The sequence below is a fragment of the Ceratosolen solmsi genome, unplaced genomic scaffold (assembly GCF_000503995.2).
Source record: "Ceratosolen solmsi marchali unplaced genomic scaffold, CerSol_1.0 scaffold49, whole genome shotgun sequence".
NCBI classification, from domain to species: domain Eukaryota; kingdom Metazoa; phylum Arthropoda; class Insecta; order Hymenoptera; family Agaonidae; genus Ceratosolen; species Ceratosolen solmsi.
Window position 1 is genome coordinate 309,102 of NW_011948450.1, and position 18,755 is coordinate 327,856.

General features: G+C 22.2%; 1 protein-coding gene across 3 annotated transcripts; it reads right to left on the reverse strand.

Moving 5' to 3' along the window:
* On the reverse strand, nucleotides 1–16,329 carry LOC105366513 (protein PF14_0175). 3 transcript variants are annotated; one of them, XR_913013.1, is made up of 3 exons: nucleotides 12,857–16,329; nucleotides 2,035–2,114; nucleotides 423–495 (listed from the first exon to the last, which is right to left on the reverse strand). XR_913013.1 is itself a non-coding variant. In XM_011504976.1 (2 exons), exons 1-2 carry the CDS (start codon nucleotides 16,219–16,221, stop codon nucleotides 408–410), a joined length of 3,453 nt encoding a protein of 1,150 aa, XP_011503278.1. In that variant the 5' UTR covers nucleotides 16,222–16,329; the 3' UTR covers nucleotides 1–407. The 3 variants fall into 3 exon arrangements, 2 of the variants coding, with proteins under 2 accessions (XP_011503278.1, XP_011503279.1); XM_011504976.1 differs by lacking the exon at nucleotides 2,035–2,114 and having other exon boundaries at nucleotides 1–495; XM_011504977.1 differs by lacking the exons at nucleotides 423–495; nucleotides 2,035–2,114 and adding an exon at nucleotides 9,266–9,471.
* Between the last annotated feature and the right edge of the window lie 2,426 nt (nucleotides 16,330–18,755).

The following is an 18,755-nucleotide window of genomic DNA, read 5'->3' on the forward strand; positions in this document are numbered from 1 at the left end:
CAATTTTCAAAGCCTGACCATTAATCAAACGATTTCTTTTCACGTAATGGATTTGTATCAATTGCAAGCATCTGCTTTAATTTTCTCTCTTTTTTTCAATGAAAATTGTTAAAAAAACATGTGTCTGTTCTTTTATAATTCACTATTTCCGCAATTTATTTGACTCTATTCCCAATGATTATTGACACTTCTTTTCCAGTAGCTTGACTTCAGTTATCTGCCAAAGTAAGCTACAGAGTTTGTTAGTCAATGATTCTGTTCTGACCAATGACCCCTTCATAAGCTTCAATTCCTGTTTAATGAAATTTTTTAATTTACTGCTTTAGTTGTAAGGACACTGCAATCACCTCTTTTTACGAATTGCTTGATGTAAAAAGGAAAAAAGGAATGACTTGGAATCACGATAGTCAGGAAGCTAATGTTCTGTGCCAAGATACTTGCTGTTGATGTTGCTTAAGTTTCTGTCCTGGATATTGGTGTTGCCGTTGTTTTTGGCTAAAATAAATTATGAAAATTAATCTTTTATTTTGCTTTATTTATCTTTTATTTATTTATTAACTATTCAATATGTATAGATATTTTTATACAATTATTGTAAATATAAAGTCTATTATATTATAATAATTAAAATGAATTTAATTATTGATATCTAGTTTAATAAAAACTATATTTAATTGTTGTAATCTTTCTTTGCCTTAATACAGTCATTTTTTAAATAATTATATACAAAACTGTATTAATTTAAATATTGATTATTTTAAGCAATAACAATATTATTAATTTTATGTTTAAATAATTAGAATACAATATAACTATTATATTTGTAGCTTTATGCTAAACAATTTCCATAATCGAATTAATATATTATGCAATTGCCACAAGTAAGCAATAAATATAAAACATTAACAATCTTTTCTAAGAAATAATTTAAATAAATGCATGTATATTTTTTTATTAAGTAGTTTGTATTTTTTCGTGGATTAATTTGATTGATGACATTACGTTCAATGATGGAAAATTTTCAATACATAATATATATTATCAATTAAAAATATTAATTAAAATATGAATAGTATTGATATACTGTGTTTTAACTTATTTTTTATATAAGATGATATAAAATTTATATAATATATAATATTTTAACGTAATTTTAGTAAATTTTATACCTCTACAGGGATATTAATATTTAAAATATATGAAATTTTCATAAATCTTTTTATTGTAGTAACGTATTTTAAAAAATTGTTTAAATCTATAATAATTTTTATATTTATTATCAAGTTTACTAATTCTTGAAAAAATTTATTCTTAGCAGCGAACGTTAGAAATAGCCAAAGAATGTTGTGAAACCTATTAAATTCATTACTGAATTTGTAATTTCTATAAAACATTGCTACAAATATATATTTTTATTTTACATATAGTAATAAGTAAAATGTAATAGGATAAATGGGATAGGATTAATAGAAAGCATGAGCATAGGAAAGATAAAACTCCACATAATAAGATCAAAATAAAATTTTAAAAAATAGTCTGTTGAAGCACATTACTATAAGAACAAGAATGAACGCCGGTTATTAGGCGTAGTTGTCTACTATCTCTACATATTTTTAAGTGTTTATCTTAGTTATTAGTAAAGTTGTATTAGAAAATTTTTTTATCGTGTTAGCTCGACTTTGATGATAAAAGGATGAAATTAAACAAATTTCTACGTTGATATATAACAAAAGAATGTAGAACAATATGAAAACATAATTGTTAGATATATGCTAGATAAAATCATTTTACTGAACGATACTAAAATGAGCCACTAGAAAAAAATATGAGTCATTATAAAAAAAGTTAATAGCCATTAACTGAACCAATCAATGTTGATTTTCAAATAAAAAGAGTTCAAAAACTGGTTTCAAATATTAATATAAAACAAAATTTGAATATAAAAGAAAACGTATACATAATAATTACATTAAAAAAGGAAGACACTGATATTTCGAAGAAATTTTTGGAATATTTAAATAAAATAATACTTGCATTTTGTTCTATTGTAATTACTTCAAGCACTTTTGTTACGTTGTAGAATTTCCAATATCTTCATAACTATTCTTCAACATCTGTATGAGGAAAAAATAGTATTCGTGATTTTAACTGAAGGCATATATTATAAAAAATGTATAAAAATGTTAACAATAACAAAAATTATATTACGACTATACAACTTTGTGACTTAACGATTATGAGAATGAAAGAATCGCAATATAAAACGCAAATGAGAAACTATGAGAAAAGGACGAAACACCAGTAAATAACAGAATAATTAATTAAATTTCTTTTAAAATACTTAAATTCTTTGAATAAACCTGGCAAATATGTAAAATAATATTATTATTTTGTATATAAAATAGTCATTTACTACATAATTAAATAAAATTCATGTGAAAATTTTCAAATTTATTAGAAGGTAACCAAACATTCTTAAAATATATTTGTATAATAAGGATATGCAATTAAGACAAACAAAAATCAAATTGCGATTTAGAGGATCCACTGTCAATATTGATAATACACCTATAAATATAATATAGTACATTATATATAAATATCATTTTTAAATATACTGTTACACATGATGATTTTTGTAATTTTTTTATAAAATATTGGATTGCATTTTTTCTTGATTTTAAGTGATAAAGACTATATAATAAAAATAATATTTCAGAAAATTATCTTTTCTCTTTGCACCATTATATTACTTGGTATTTGATAAAGATATTTTTTATCGTAATACTGCTACTAATAATTATATAGTTCGGGTTATTATTAGATAATATTTTGAAGATAAGTATAGAACTTGTAATTATTCTATCACTTTATAAATATATTAATGCTAATTGTCAAGTTTAAAAACTAATATAGTATAATTATATCTTCATAGCCCCTAACATCCCTAACCTATAACAATAATATTAATTAAAATTATCTATAGTATAATATAATTAATAATCCAAAATATTTAAAAACATTAAAATTTGTTTAATAATATGAATTTAATATTTATAATTTTATTTTATATTTACAATTTTGTTTCTTCAAAAAAATCATGTATTTACATTATTATTTCATTGATATATTTACATGATAGTAAAGTAAAATTAATATAATATAAATAAAGCATGGTCCGAATAGTTTACAAGTTAGGCGTGTGTCTTGCTTATTACAAATTTGTAACACTGGCTCAATCAAATCTTTGATGTAATAATTAGATCATTTAAATGATTTTCGCTACAACTCTGTAAAATCAAATACAAAATTTTAAAAATGTAAACAACAAATCTTATTTTAGAATACTATAAGAGTTTATCATTATATTACCACGATTGCATGAAATACATACAAGACAATAACTTTTTGATTAATAACAATAATGATCACCTTTTAACTAATAAATTTATAAAGTTAAATTTATCAGTATATTTATTGAAGATAACTCAATAAATAAATAAAAAAGAATTCAAATTTAAATTAAAGTACTTTTCCTTCGTGAAAGAGAAATCATTACCGAGAAAAGTAAAAAAACTTTATAATTACTTTTATGATAAAAAAAAATACGTAGTTGTATTATAAAAAGTCAAAAACATATATAGCTAAGAAAAATATTACAAAAATATCGATAGTATCATAAATATTATGAGGTTATGCTATTTTCTCAAGTACGTGCAGTTTAAAATATAATGCTTGTTCTAAAATAGATCATAACTAATTTTATTTACATAAATATTATTTTCTTAACATGAAAACTACTATTATAGCAAAATAAAGTTTAAATTACATAGATTATATATATTCTTTAATTATATCTATAAACTAAAAGATCTGAATATTATTAAACAATAATTAACATATAACAGAAACATTAAATACACTCAATATTATATAGATTTATAGGAGAACCAATCTGAAATCATAGAAAATAAGATGAATATTTAAGAGTATAAAATTATTTTTTTAAAAGAATATTATATTCGGAAAGAATGGTAACTTGTTAATTTTTATATTTCTTCTACAAACTTTTAATAAATATATTTTTTATTATTTTAAATTTAAGTTATAAATAAAATCTTTACTACTTTCTTAAGCTAGATAATTCAATAATTCAATAATTTATTTCAATATAAAATCCACAAGTTGAAAAATAAATATAAATTAAAATTAAGGATTTATTTTAAAAAGTATTAACTAAAAAATATACATCGGTAAAAACTTCTAAAATATGATTTTCAGGAATATATAGACTTGGAAAGAACGAAAAATATATACAATTCATTTTAACAATCTGTAATGTTTTTCACTCTGTAATGAACGTAAATTATGATTGTATTAAGTTAATGCATAAAAAATATACATAACTTAGAAACTAGTACATGTAAGTATAGCATTTAACAAAGAACAATTGAAAATATTACGGTATTAAAATCCTTCAGAGATTTTAGTAACTCCTGCGTATTCGATTTAATTTATCCTTTTGTATAACAAAAAGAGCCATAAAAAACTATCATAAAACAAACGAAAGTAAACCCAATCTCTCCTCACTATATGCACAATGGAAATAAAAATTTACAGTCCTTTAATGTTGTTTACAATTGAATATTCGAGCTACTAACAATATAGCGATTGTTAATGATCATACATTCCATTTTTTAGAATAAATGCTATAATAGGAATATTATTTTATATTGTAAAAATTTTAGGAAATATAACAAAAATAAATCATCAGTAAATAAAAATATAAAAAATATTTAACTAATATTACTCATAATGATTATATTTACTTCTAGTACTATAAATATATATACTTTCTACATTTGTTTTCGTCTAAAAAAATTCGTATATATAGTATAGTAATAGATTTTTCCTATCTATACATCAATTTGATTTAATAATTTTTATTTATTTATGTCTTTTAAAATTAAAATTAAGAAGTTAGCAAATACGTGTTGATAGAAACAAATTACTTTTTGCAATAATAGTTATTAAAAATTCATTACTGATTTATAATAACCCCATTGCTATTATATACCCTTTTGGCTTTATTCAATAACTTTCAAACATTAATATTTTTAACTAATTATAATCACAGTGATCACCCAATCTATTCAAATTACTATGCCGAATAATATATTCAAATAAAATCGCTTAAATTTCAGCAAATTTATTATGAGTGCCATAATTATTATAATTTTATTAGAAAAGATTATACAATAATATGATATAATGTATTACTACTTCACTACTGTAGTACTATTTCATTAGTAGTAAATAGAAAACTATGTTATATATTATATATGTATAGTCGCATATATAATATAACTGTAATTAATTAAAAATTATATTACATTTTTGCATAATATTTAAATATATTACTTTTTATTATAATAATTTCAAAGTAAATATAAGAATATTAAAAAAGCTTAAAAAATATATAGAAGAAATTTTCATTCAATATACAGAAAAAAATATTCGAAATGAATGAAGTTTAAAGATTTTGAATTTCATTTTATTAATATTTAATTATTAAATCATTTAAAAAACTATAAATATCATACAAAATATTGTATTTATAACTCAAAAAATTAAAAATGATGATGATAAAATAAGAAAATTATCTTACGAAAACCAAAATAAATATAAAAGAGTAATATAAAAGTCACTTGAAAAATAATATGGTTATATGGTTCAATTAGTAAAATTTTCTAGTGTTATTTAATAAGTATATATCAAAACAAATTTTATTAAATTCTTATGTATATTGAATAATTAAATAAGTATGTAATTTTTCTTCAATTTTCAATAAATGTTAAAAAAACCAATATAACTTTGTATAATCGAATAAAATTCGCTAAATACCTTTTATTTATTTAAAGTTATAATTGAAGAGAAATTTTCTTCTATTTAAACATTTTATACAAACAAATTTTAATAATTTAGGAATTACTTTTAAACATGTTTATTATAATATATTATAATGTACACTAGTGCATGTATGTATATAATCATATTTGCATCAAATTATTCTCGTTAAGAATTTTTTGTACAGTGAAAGTAACCAATGTACGTACTTCCTATGATTTAATGAGTTTATAAATATGAAAGTAATAAATTTAAAATTATACATTCAGTAAGAAAATAATTTCGTAATATAAAAAGTAATATACATTTCTTCTAATTAAATCATTTACGTTAACATTTTTATAACTATATTCCAATAATTTTTTTAATATTCTATTTGAATAAATTATTTGGTTATATAAAAAAAACACTGAGGTATTCAAGTACAAATACATTAGTATGTTATATATTAACATACGTATACATAGTTTGTCAATAAATATTTAATTTATTATAAGTAAGATGTTAAACGTAAGTTGTTAAAGCTACGCCCAGACAATAGTTATTCTACATAAATGTATTCAATTGAAGTATTGTCAATTAATACGAAATAAATATAACTAATACTCAAGAAGACAACGTATAAAATAGAACAGCTATTGCTAGTTAGTTTAATATTATTAACTAAGAAATTAAACTTTGGTACTATTAATATTAGTCCCTGGTTTTACTTCTACGTTGAAGACTCGTCGTTGGTACAGAGATCGATCGAGGTGTTTCTTGCTCTTGCGCACAAGTCATCCCTTACATACTACTGGTTACATTTTTTCTTTTTACTTTTTTCTGTTTCAGCGAGTTCTAAAGACTATATTGCTAAATACTATATCAAACAAAAGTTTTCAATCTTTACAATTATCATTAACTACATACATGTATTCTGTAATATCCAAATATATATTTAATATAAAATTATATAGTAGTATTTTATAACATAAATGTAATGAAATCGTTAATATATAGGTATAAATATACATTATTTATAGACTATATTATTTATTATTTGAAGCATTCGAATTTTGTTCTCTCGTTATTATACGTGCACGCAATCTCGTGCGCATACACAAATAGTTGAATATATCGATCGGTTACCTAGGAAAGACTACGGTGACTAAAATGAAATTTCCCCTTCCTATTCATATCTTCCATTGCCTATTGGCGCTGCCCGCCTTCATCTGAGATTCGTTCGATCGTCCGTTTGTTCAACCTACATTGCTCTACACTAACTTACAATGCATTCCAACGATCAGTTGTTCACTTCCCCTTGTATTTTCAAACATAGGTATGCACTAATACGGAAATAAAGTGCAAAGAATAAAATAATAAGGAATATTTTTCAGCATGATTGAGACTTCTTTGGCTTCTGGTTCAAACTTCTCAAAAGCGCTCTCAGTAGTATATAAATACCTAAATACTTGTGTTAAGGTGATTATAAATATTTTGAATTACGATTAAGGGGACAAATCCTATATATGTACCAAACATACGTAAAAACATATTTACATTATTTTTAAATAAATGATATTTAATTGTCAAATACATATTTTGAAATAAATAACAACTTTTTTTTAAAAAAATTTCGATTTTATCCATGAGTAGTTTTTGGTAACTGACTACCGTCTTCTCGAAATACATTAAAAACAATCAAAATTAATCCAAAATTACTTTCTGCACACTACTTAATATTCAAAATTCTATATTCAATTACAATAGTAAAATTGAATTTTATTACAAAGTAGATTTTCATACAGGTGTTTATAAATGTATTTTTTAAAAAAGTAAAAACTATTATATATAATACTAAATATTATATACAAAGTTTTTTCTACAGAAAAATGTGATTTTTAAACAAAAATAATGTTATTCTTTCAAATAATTATAAAAGTAAAATATTATAAACAATTATTATAATAAATATTATCAATTGAAAATTGTATAAACCTGAAAAATGTTTTTAATAATAAATAATTGATTTTAATAATATTACTGATTTTATGTTTCATAAGTTATATTTTTTTTAATATAGATGCGTGATATTTGATCAGATTTTGTAATAATTATAACTATTGAAACGTGTAGCAATATTGAATCATGCTGAAATTTCTGATCAATAATTTTATGATGTTAAATCATTCAAAAGTATATACGCCTGCAATACAAATGTTTATAAACGGTACACACTTTGATTTATAAAAAATATGGATAAGCTATAAATACACATTATTTTTAAAATATTGCCTTTTTAATTTCAACTTTGCCTTAACTGATTATGCAATATCAACGAAAAAAATTATTATTATAGTATATATAATAGAGAGTTCATAAATATATTTCTAATTTAGAAATAAACACAGAATAGTAGGTTTAATTTTGAGTTTCTTGAATATCGAAAAAATTAAAAATATATTTTCTAATAATAATTTCCTATTAAGTTATTATAACTATTAAAGTTCTCGCATGTTTCTTATCCAGTACAATATATAATCGAAGAAGATTCGAAAAATTAAACAAGAACTTTTTTGTAATTATTTTTTTTTAACGTCAATTTTAATACTTAAAACCATTATAACCATATTTGTTCAGCTTTTGTATATGCTTACTAAATGCATACTAGAAATTTAATTGATTAGTTTTTGCACGTGTATGCAGTATGCAATATGCGATTAACTACATACATTTATATTAAGAATTTAGTATAGTATTATAGTATTATTCTATAATATTCGTATTTGTAAATTAATGTGCTTAGTTTTTGTATACTTTTGACAATATTTAGAGATCGACTAATATACATTGATATTATTATTTTTATTGTTATATCATAAAAATCACCACTAAACTAATAAAAGTCTTTAGCTTATTATCTATTTAAAATTTTAATTTTACTATATAACATTATACATAAAATTTAGTATAATCCCAATTCAAATAGTTAAAACATACAACGAAATAGAATAAATGTTTCATAAAATTACGAAAACAACTACTAGAAAATTGTGATAAATAAAGTACATTATTTTAATACACCTTACTAAAGTCTATCTAATTCAAATGTGATAAAAATTAATTTTTTCTAGTATTCTATTTCCAAATATTTAAAATTAAATAAATTATGTATTTATGTAACTACAGTAAGAAAGGTGTAATAAAAATGAGTTCTATAAAATTTTGAAACCAATTAAAGTAGAGGAAAGTTCGGTTTATGGTAAATGTATAATGAAAGGAAAGTAAATACACTAGTGAATAGTATTTTATAGATTTCTAAATTTATTATTTGTAATAAAGACTAACGAATTTATAAATCCATTCGAAATACACCGCTTTTTCTTAACCTCCTGCACTACATCAACCCATTTCACTAAGGATACTTCATATCGTATGTTTTTCAAATATGTTTAAGAGCAAATTTAATTAAAAACGCTCTTAGAAAATCATTCCAATTTTATCTTTTTAAAATGAATACTGCAAAACTTTTAAGCTACACTTTTATTACATTCATCCTGAAAGTAAGACTAGAGATAAACTGACCTGAAATAAGAATATAGCGTTAATTACTAAAATCGCTTGTATACAATAGTTATTTGGCACATATTCATACTGTTCTCATTTAAATTGAGATGCAATAATAATTTAATATCTATAATTTTGCTAAAGTTATTTATAGTCGTTTTTTTAATTTAACTATCGATTTAAAAAGAACATAAAAAGATAAACTCAATCTAATAATTTAAAAAATCTTATGTTTTCCAATTAATTAAATAAAATTTATATAAAAACATTTATAAACTTTTATATTTTGAAAATATTTTTATCCTTATTTATTTTTTTTTATTTATCGTGTACAAAAATATTAATTTATGCAATGTTACTTCTACATTTTTCTGCGTTTAAACTATTTCCATGCATTTATTTGTATATATTTGAAATATATTTAAAAATATTTGAAAACCTTTAGTATTTCCACTGATTAAAATATGAGTAAAAAATCTATTATCTATACTTGGCTAATGCGTATTGACAAATGCATACTTGACAATTTCTTAATATCTTTATAAATATACAGTTTAAAGTTTGCAATTATGGATGTTGCATAATTTATTAGTATATATATAAGGTATATAATATATATCTAAGGTATATAAATAATTTATTAGTTGCTTATAGTAATGAGATTCAATTATAAGTTCACTTTTTAACTAATTTTTTACACCCGAAGCTTTAATTGTCATATATATATATATATATATATATATATATATATATATATATATATATATACATAGTATTTATAACTAATCCATTAGTATAAACATATATAAAATATTTTCATTATTATTATTATTATTTTTATCCTATTTATAACGTCGTAGATACAAATTAAAATGCTTATTATTGAAAAAAAAACGAATATAAATATATTGAAATCATAATAAATATTAATTAATAATTTCTATTAAAATATAAATGAAATGAGTTTCTTTAGTTATACAGGATAATATGAAAATATAAATTGAAAAATTGAATTTTTTTATGAGTAATTGCTTTATAATCAAATTGGAAAATAGAAAATTTTAATTATTCCAATTCCTGCCAATATTGTTTCTATTTTATTAATATTAAAATTAATTATAATTTTTAACCAACAGCTATACATAATAGTAATTGTAAATAATTAAACTGTAAGTATTGTATATAAAAATATACTATGAATGTAAAGTATAAAAATTAGTAGATATATATTAAGATTCTTAATAAATGTTTGTTCATAATTATATTATCTTCAAATGCAAAAATAAATACAGTAAAAGAATTAAAAAATATTTGTAAAGGTCAATTGATAAAACATATGGAAAAAATGTTAAGATGGGATTATTCTCATTTTCCTTAAAACATTACGAATATAGATCAAAGCGCTGACGTTATTATTAAAGATAAACAAATAAATTATTAATGTGATAAAATTAAGAAAATGGAGAGATAAATACAGGAGTATATCACTGACCTATACGAATGATAGTAAAGAATAGTTCGGTTGTGTAAAATTAAACATGAATAAGAAAAGAAAAAAGATAAACAATAATTCAAATAATTATTTAATCTTTTTTTTATTTTTAATGCACTTAGAGTCATCTGTAAGATCGTTTGAATTAATCAATATATTATATACGCACCTTTCTTACATTGTTATTAGTTAAAGGAAAACATTAATAAGAATTTTATTTAAATTGTACAGAATCTTTTATATTATATAATATACCACCTACATCCAGAGATTAGTAAATGTCTTGATTATACCTATCTTGTAAAGAAGAAAAGAATATAATATATGATTTCTTCAATGACATTATTCACAAAATTATTAATAATTAAATACAAAAATGTTAAACTGCACAAAAATAAAATGTAAATAAAGTGTAGTTATCAGGACAAGATTTAACTACTTAAAGAAATATATATGTTAAAGTATTCTTTACTGCACAGTATGCCATAAATGATTTATTCAAACTTGAATATTAGAATACTTATGAAGATAATATTCTGATATTGGTAAACAATAAACACCATATAAAATGACTGCATCTATAGGTAGTAGATTAGAAATTACAGATATCTTATCAATTACTGATAGTATTCGTAAACTAAAGAATATTGAAATATGACATAAATATTGTTCATGATCATAAATCTAAATTGTAATTAATAGATATTTCAATTTTATATCAACATAATGATTTTACAAGTACAAATTTTATTATTTATTTATTAACATTAAGTACCTATAATTTGAAATATTATTTTAAATTCTAATATATATGTAAATATTAGTTATGTAAAAAGAAGTATCCTAAAATAATTGTATTTATCGGAAAGAATTTAGATAATATTAACAAATAAATTAGTTTAAAATCAATAATTACTTTTGCATATCAAAATTTATTTAAAATAAATCGTTATTTCTTTAAGTAATTAGGATCACTTTCAATAATTGTTAAATAATGTAGTTATTTACGTTTTTTTTAGACTTTTAAGTAATTCATTGTACAACTTTTGTTCTCTTTTTAATTTATGTGAACTAATTTAATAAAACTTAGAAGAATTCATTTAATTATTTTTCTATAATTTTATTTCAATTATATTATAAATAGTTCAATGACATATGTTTATGTTATTGCACATAGAAATAGCCCATAAAAAGAAGTGATACAATTTAAATGTTAATAAACATTCATTTAATCACGTTTACTATTAATATTTATTTTGTTATTAGTATCTAGACATTTTTAAATTGTTTAAAAATGGTCAATATACTGTGATGTTTTAATACTTTTTCATTATAAAATATGCTTTAAATTTAGTAGTGCAATAAATATACCAAAATTTTATAATTAAAATTTTATAATTAGGAACTTATGTAATTCCTAAACAATCAAATTTCAATCATTTTTTTCGTATATCGCAACATTAAATTCATTTTTATTGTAACTCATAATAAAACATTAAGATATAATTATGAATTATAATTAATTGATTAAACAATATAATATCAAATTATTACATACAACGATAATTATTTATTTAATTACAATGTTTTCTTTACTTATTCTACATTTTTATAAATTCAATATTTTTTGTATTTATAAGATACAGTTCTTTATAATAAGAAAATTATGTTTATGCCAGTTTTTTAAGTATAATAATCATTAGTCTTAATGATAATCATTAATTTTTTATATAACACTTATTTAACAGTTTAAGGAGAATAATATTTATACTGTAAAATGTTAATTTTTCATACGCTTTTATATGATTTTAATTAATACCAATTTCAGTTTAAATTAAAATTATGAAAAAAAAATATTTGTATGCAACGTAGTACTTAATTATTATGCATAAAAACAAAAATAGTTCTTACTTGCCAAATAACGGATGCCATAATCGTGACTCATCTGGAGAATTTGCAGTAGAGGATACTTCAGATTCTTGCTTTAATAAACCACTTCGTATCCTCAATAATGACGGATAAGAATTTAAGTTTTGATTATTTGAAAGATCCACTGGTCTAGGCATTAGTTTACCTATGGGCTTACAAATAAGTTTTGGTCTTTGCTGCTCACATTTGCTTTCTGATACTTTTTGAACACTTGCAATTTGATTTATTGTATTAATTAATCTTTGATTTGACTGATGGTCTTTTCCAATTGATCTTTCTCCATAATCAAGAACATGTTGTAAATGTGTAAGAGAAATAACAAGAAGATCAGGATCTCTCAGTAATTCTGGTCTTGTTAGAGCCTCTGGCAATCGCAATTCAGGTCTTGTTATCAGAAGTTTTGGAATTTCAATCAAAGGTGCACCTGCTAAAAGGGGGAGATAATCTCTAGGTACTAACAGAGGATCTGGAATCAAATGTCCCGAAGTATTCATTAATTCTCGCAATTGACTCGCTGGATCTAGAAAAATGTTTGGACTGACATACATTTCATGGAGTTTCATTCTGCTTATAAATTCATCTTGATTTGTATATCGTGAATTATTTGGTAAACATCCATTATTACTATCGATTTTATTTTGGTTAATAGTCCAATCAGCTGATAAAGGATATTTTGATGAAATACAATCTTTTGTAAAAGAATTTTGCACATCATCATTTATTATTGAATTTGTGTGATTTTTCATTTCTAAACGATTTACAATGTCTGTTGTTATTAGTCTTTGTGATTTTTTATTTATAACAACTTTGTCAGTTATGGAAGATTTTTGTAGGTATGTATCATCAGAAATACTATAAGATGGATTTAATTCAAAAGCACAATAATTATTCAAATCAGTTACTTGATCTTCTTCAACTTGATTTCTTGAATCAATATTTGGTGAAGAAAGGATATCCTTAAAAGATAAATCATTCTTTGCATCTTCTGAACAACTTACAGAGCATGGAGGACTTGGCAGAAGTCTTTCTAAATATGCTGAAGACTGTCTCGGAGATGTCATTAAATATGGTATTCTACTAGGTTGTGGTAAAATTTGTGAATTAAAGTCGTCAATAATTTGTTCATCTAAATTATCGATTTCTTTATATTGATACAAATCGGAATAATTTGTTTGTGATTCACTATTTTTATAAAATAACTGAATAAGTGGCTTAAGATTTGGTACTTTAGTTGAATCTACTAAAAAATTTTTACCTTGATCATCATAAAAATGTTGAAAATCTTTACTTCGATAAGTACATTTAATACTATGCCTTTTATAATTATTTTGATTTTCAATTTTATCTATAACTGAGTCGTATTCTTGATTTTCTTCATCTTCACAATTATTTATGTCACAATGGCACATTTCATTGTTTGAAAAGTTTAATGTACTTTTAGGCAAATCTACTCTATTTTTTAAAATTGATGATTTTTGTTTTGATTTACTTGAATAGGTTGGAATTACAATAGAAATTCCTGGAAGTGATTTTATTTCCTCAGTAACATTAGTTTTAGAATCTGGTGTTCTATTAGAAGGCAAAAATTTGGTTCCAGACGAAATTGTGTTTATAAAATTAGTATGTTTTCTGCCACTTACAGCTAATGATACTGATAAACCTGGTGTATTTTTTAAAATACGTAAAATTTTTGAACTTTCTAGTATGTCATTTTCTGCGTTTATTTCTTGAATTTTATCAATTAATGATATTGATGTAGAATTACAGAAACCTATTCTACTTTGCTGATGAGAAGCATCATCATAAGGTGTATACTTAATTTTATTTAATTTTTGTTTATTAAGTCCATATTCAGAAGTGATTAAAATATCAGATACACTTTTAATTTTTTTATGATTATTTATTGATTTTTCCAATCTTTGAATTGTTTCGTTTAAACTTTTACTTCCAATACGATGTTTAATATTATTTCGTTCAAATTTAATTTTTTTTTCTATTGCTGTTAATTCATGTTGATTTTTTTCACATTCCTTTGATAATAAATTAATGTTACTATCGTTTATTTGGTTAGTTAACAATATAGCTGTATCAAGTGTTTTTGAACTTTTAGTTAGGTTCCTATTATCAATTAAACAACTTTTTTTTTTATTAACATTAATTGGAATATCATCAGAATTTAATATATTTAGCATATCTAACCAATCTTCTTCATTAAGAATAACCTCGTTTTCTGAATCAATTTGACTTTCATTATTATTTTGATTATTATTTTCTACATTATCTAATACAATTTCATCAACATTATTTTCACTATTTCCTTCGCTTTTCTTATAATTCTTTTCAGATTCAATCTTGGTCATTAACCTTCGATGTATTCTAATAGGAAGTTGTGATAAATGCAATTGTTCCAATACCACGCGTGGCTGAAAATGTCGATTATTTTCGAGTTTCTCTAAATCATTATACATTTTATGATTATCAACTAATGTCATAACTTTTTCAGAATTACTAATATATTTTTGAAACTTTTTATCCTCTTTTATATTAAATTCCTTAGTATTTCTGATTTCATCGATTTCTTCATTTTTGTTAGTAGATTCTTCCTTAAATTTTATTTTATTTTGATTATAGATTTTATTTTTACGCATGACAATCTCTTCTGTATATAACTTTTTCCTCTTTTTATTTTTATCAAGTTTTCTACGTTTTTTCATTTTCCAATTTGTAGATACTAATGTTTCATTAATAGAAAATTCTTCTGCTTCTGAATTGATTTTTTCTTTCTTGTTTTTTGAAAGTTCAGTGTAATTTTTTCTTTTTTGTTTATACCTCTCTCTTTCTTCTTTATTTTTATTTACTTTACTATCATTATTGATTCGAGTATCTTCACCAACTCTTATTTGTTTTATCTCAACCTGATCCCTAGATGAATTTTCTTTCTCTTCATTTTTTGAAGTTATTGTCACCGAATTTTGTTCGATTTCATTTTCTATGACAGATTCCATGACAGGATATGCGGTCAATACTGTACGAGGTATTGAACGCCATCCCTGTGCAGTTTTTGTTAATTTTATACGATTTCGTTTATCATAATCTTCACATCTAACTTCGACTATTCTTTGTTCGCGTTGTGCTGCCCACAGAAATATTGGATTCACTTTGGGACGCTTACCATAAATTTCTTCTTTTTTCGTGCATTCATTATTTCCTAAATTATTTTTAATAGATTGTGTTTTTGTCTCATTTTTATTATGGGTAGTATTGTAACGTCGCTGGTGCTTTATATGATGGCGGTGGTGGCGCCTTTGACGTTGGGGCACTATGCCCCTTACAGGGGCCGAGCTCATTACTCCATTCAAAGAGCAGTAAATTTTACACACTGATAAACCGATGTTCTGAATTTTATTGTATTAAAATTATTTGGTTTTTAAAATTATAAATCATTTTTACAGAGTTCTAACTCTCATAATGTAATATAATATTAACAAATGTATTAATTTTATTATTTTATATTCCCAACATATTACTTGTATTATCAAATATTACTTAAATTTGGTTTCAATATTTAAATATAAATTATATTTTAATTTAATATATTATAATCGGTCATTTTACTTATTAAATTAAATTTCTTTGGAATTAATATTGTTGTGCGTAATTTTAGTATTCGGTATGAAACAATAAATAATTTTTTATAGAATAACCGAAGTTTACAATTTTTCAATAAAATTTTGAAAAATTATACTTTGCTACTCGATTCTGAAAGGTCATTGCCCTATATGAAATGTTATAATAATTATATTACACATTGACTGAAAAAATGCACAATTGAAATTGTATAGTTTTTAATTCATTGTCACTTCACCACCTATGTGTGTGAGTACATGCGGCTGTGTGTTTATATGGCTATAATCTAATACCTTAATTGACTATGTAATAAAATGTTTTATTAAATAATATTACATGATTAACATGTTTTTTTTTATTTTGAAACGAATATTTTTAATTAGATACTAACAGTACATTGACCGGATTTCTTTTAAAAAAATATACTAGACATTGCAAGCATCCACTCAGAGTTCGTCTTTGATTTTTTTATACAGTAGCACTGCATTAGCGTTATTACTACAGGTAAATAGATTACTAATAATAATAAATGTATTTTACTCAATAAATAAAAACTATCATAATAATGAACATTGTAAGTGTCAATAATGTATTAACTGTGATGTTGACAAATTTTAGACGCGATCAATTTTGTTATCGTTATTATGACATAACGTGCAAACTAAGCGCCTCGCCAAGTAAACACCAAAAATGTGCAAAGAAACTCACATATCCACTGCCTAGTAGGTACTGCTTATTTCTCCGATTCTCCGCATATACACCGCCCCCGCACCATAACCCCACTACTGTCGCACTCTCCCACCTAACTAAACCCTCTAGCCTGTGCAGCCCACCACAACGCGCCCTGCAGCCATCAGTTTGTGGCTAGAGACGAGGAAAGACTAGATACAAAAACACAAATGAGAAAGAAAAATGAATTGAATTAGAAACAAGAGGGATAAAAAGAAAACGAAAATCAAATAAAAATTTTGAAAAAAGGGAAGAGAAAAACAAAAACTGTATTTTAAAGTGTAAAAAAATGTGTATGAATATATATACATATAAATGATATTCTCAAAACTGTGTATTTTTAGATATTAATTTTATCTCATCCATTTATTTTCTTAGTATTTGCATATTTTTTAACTTTCTCTTTGAAAACCTGAAATGTATTATTTCATTAAATTGTAATGATTCATTAATCAATATATATATATATATATATATATATATATATATATATCGTTTTATCACTTATTTATTATATACAATTTATTATTTATATTTTCTAACTATGCAAAACTAATTACAAATTATAACAAAGGTACTATTTAAACAGTTTATAAGTGCAATAAACTTTTTTAATCTCTTACAAAAAAATCTTATTTTTTTATAATAGTATATAATCTATTTAAATAAATAATAATTGAAAGTATATTAAAATATTTTAACATATTTGTACTTTCCAATTTAAATTGACTATTGTTTTATTTTTAGTAATAGATTATACAGAATCTTCAATTTTATTAAATTCTTAATAGAATTTTATACGCTTCTTTTCTTTTTTTTATTTTCACTACATTACTTTTATTACATGCTTAATAAATGTTTATTTGTATTATTTATTCATACTAAAAAATTCTATATAGTATTTCTCTTTGATAACATGCTTATGCTTTATTTCATTAGAGTATTCCAATTTACTCATATATTCTATTAAGTTTGTAGTTTTAATAAACTGTTTTTCTTTTAAATTACTAAATCAGTTATGATTTATATATATACTAAAGTATAAAAAATATTGTTTCGTAAGCTATAACTTTAAAGCTCAAGAATAGAATTTTTTTAATACAGAAACAGTTCTATATTTTTAATTATAATTTTTTAGTAATGTATGTATTAAATATTAATAGGAGATTATTAAAATTAATAAATTAGAAAATTATATATTATAATATTCATCACTATTTTATAAATATTTTGTTATAATGTATGAGGTAGTAAATACACTAAAGAACCAAATATAATATTGTTCATCATAAAACTTTTAGTAAAACTAATTTTAAAAATTTTTTTTGAATGTCGTTGCATTTTTATTAGTGTTTGTACATCATCTCTTTATAAAGCAATATAATGCACATTTTATTAATTCGAATTAAATTTTAAATTACCAATTTTATACATTAATTAAAAGAATTAAAATAAAAATTATTACATTATCATTTTTACTTATTATTACAACAAAAAAGAATAACTTTTATTGTACGTAAAATTT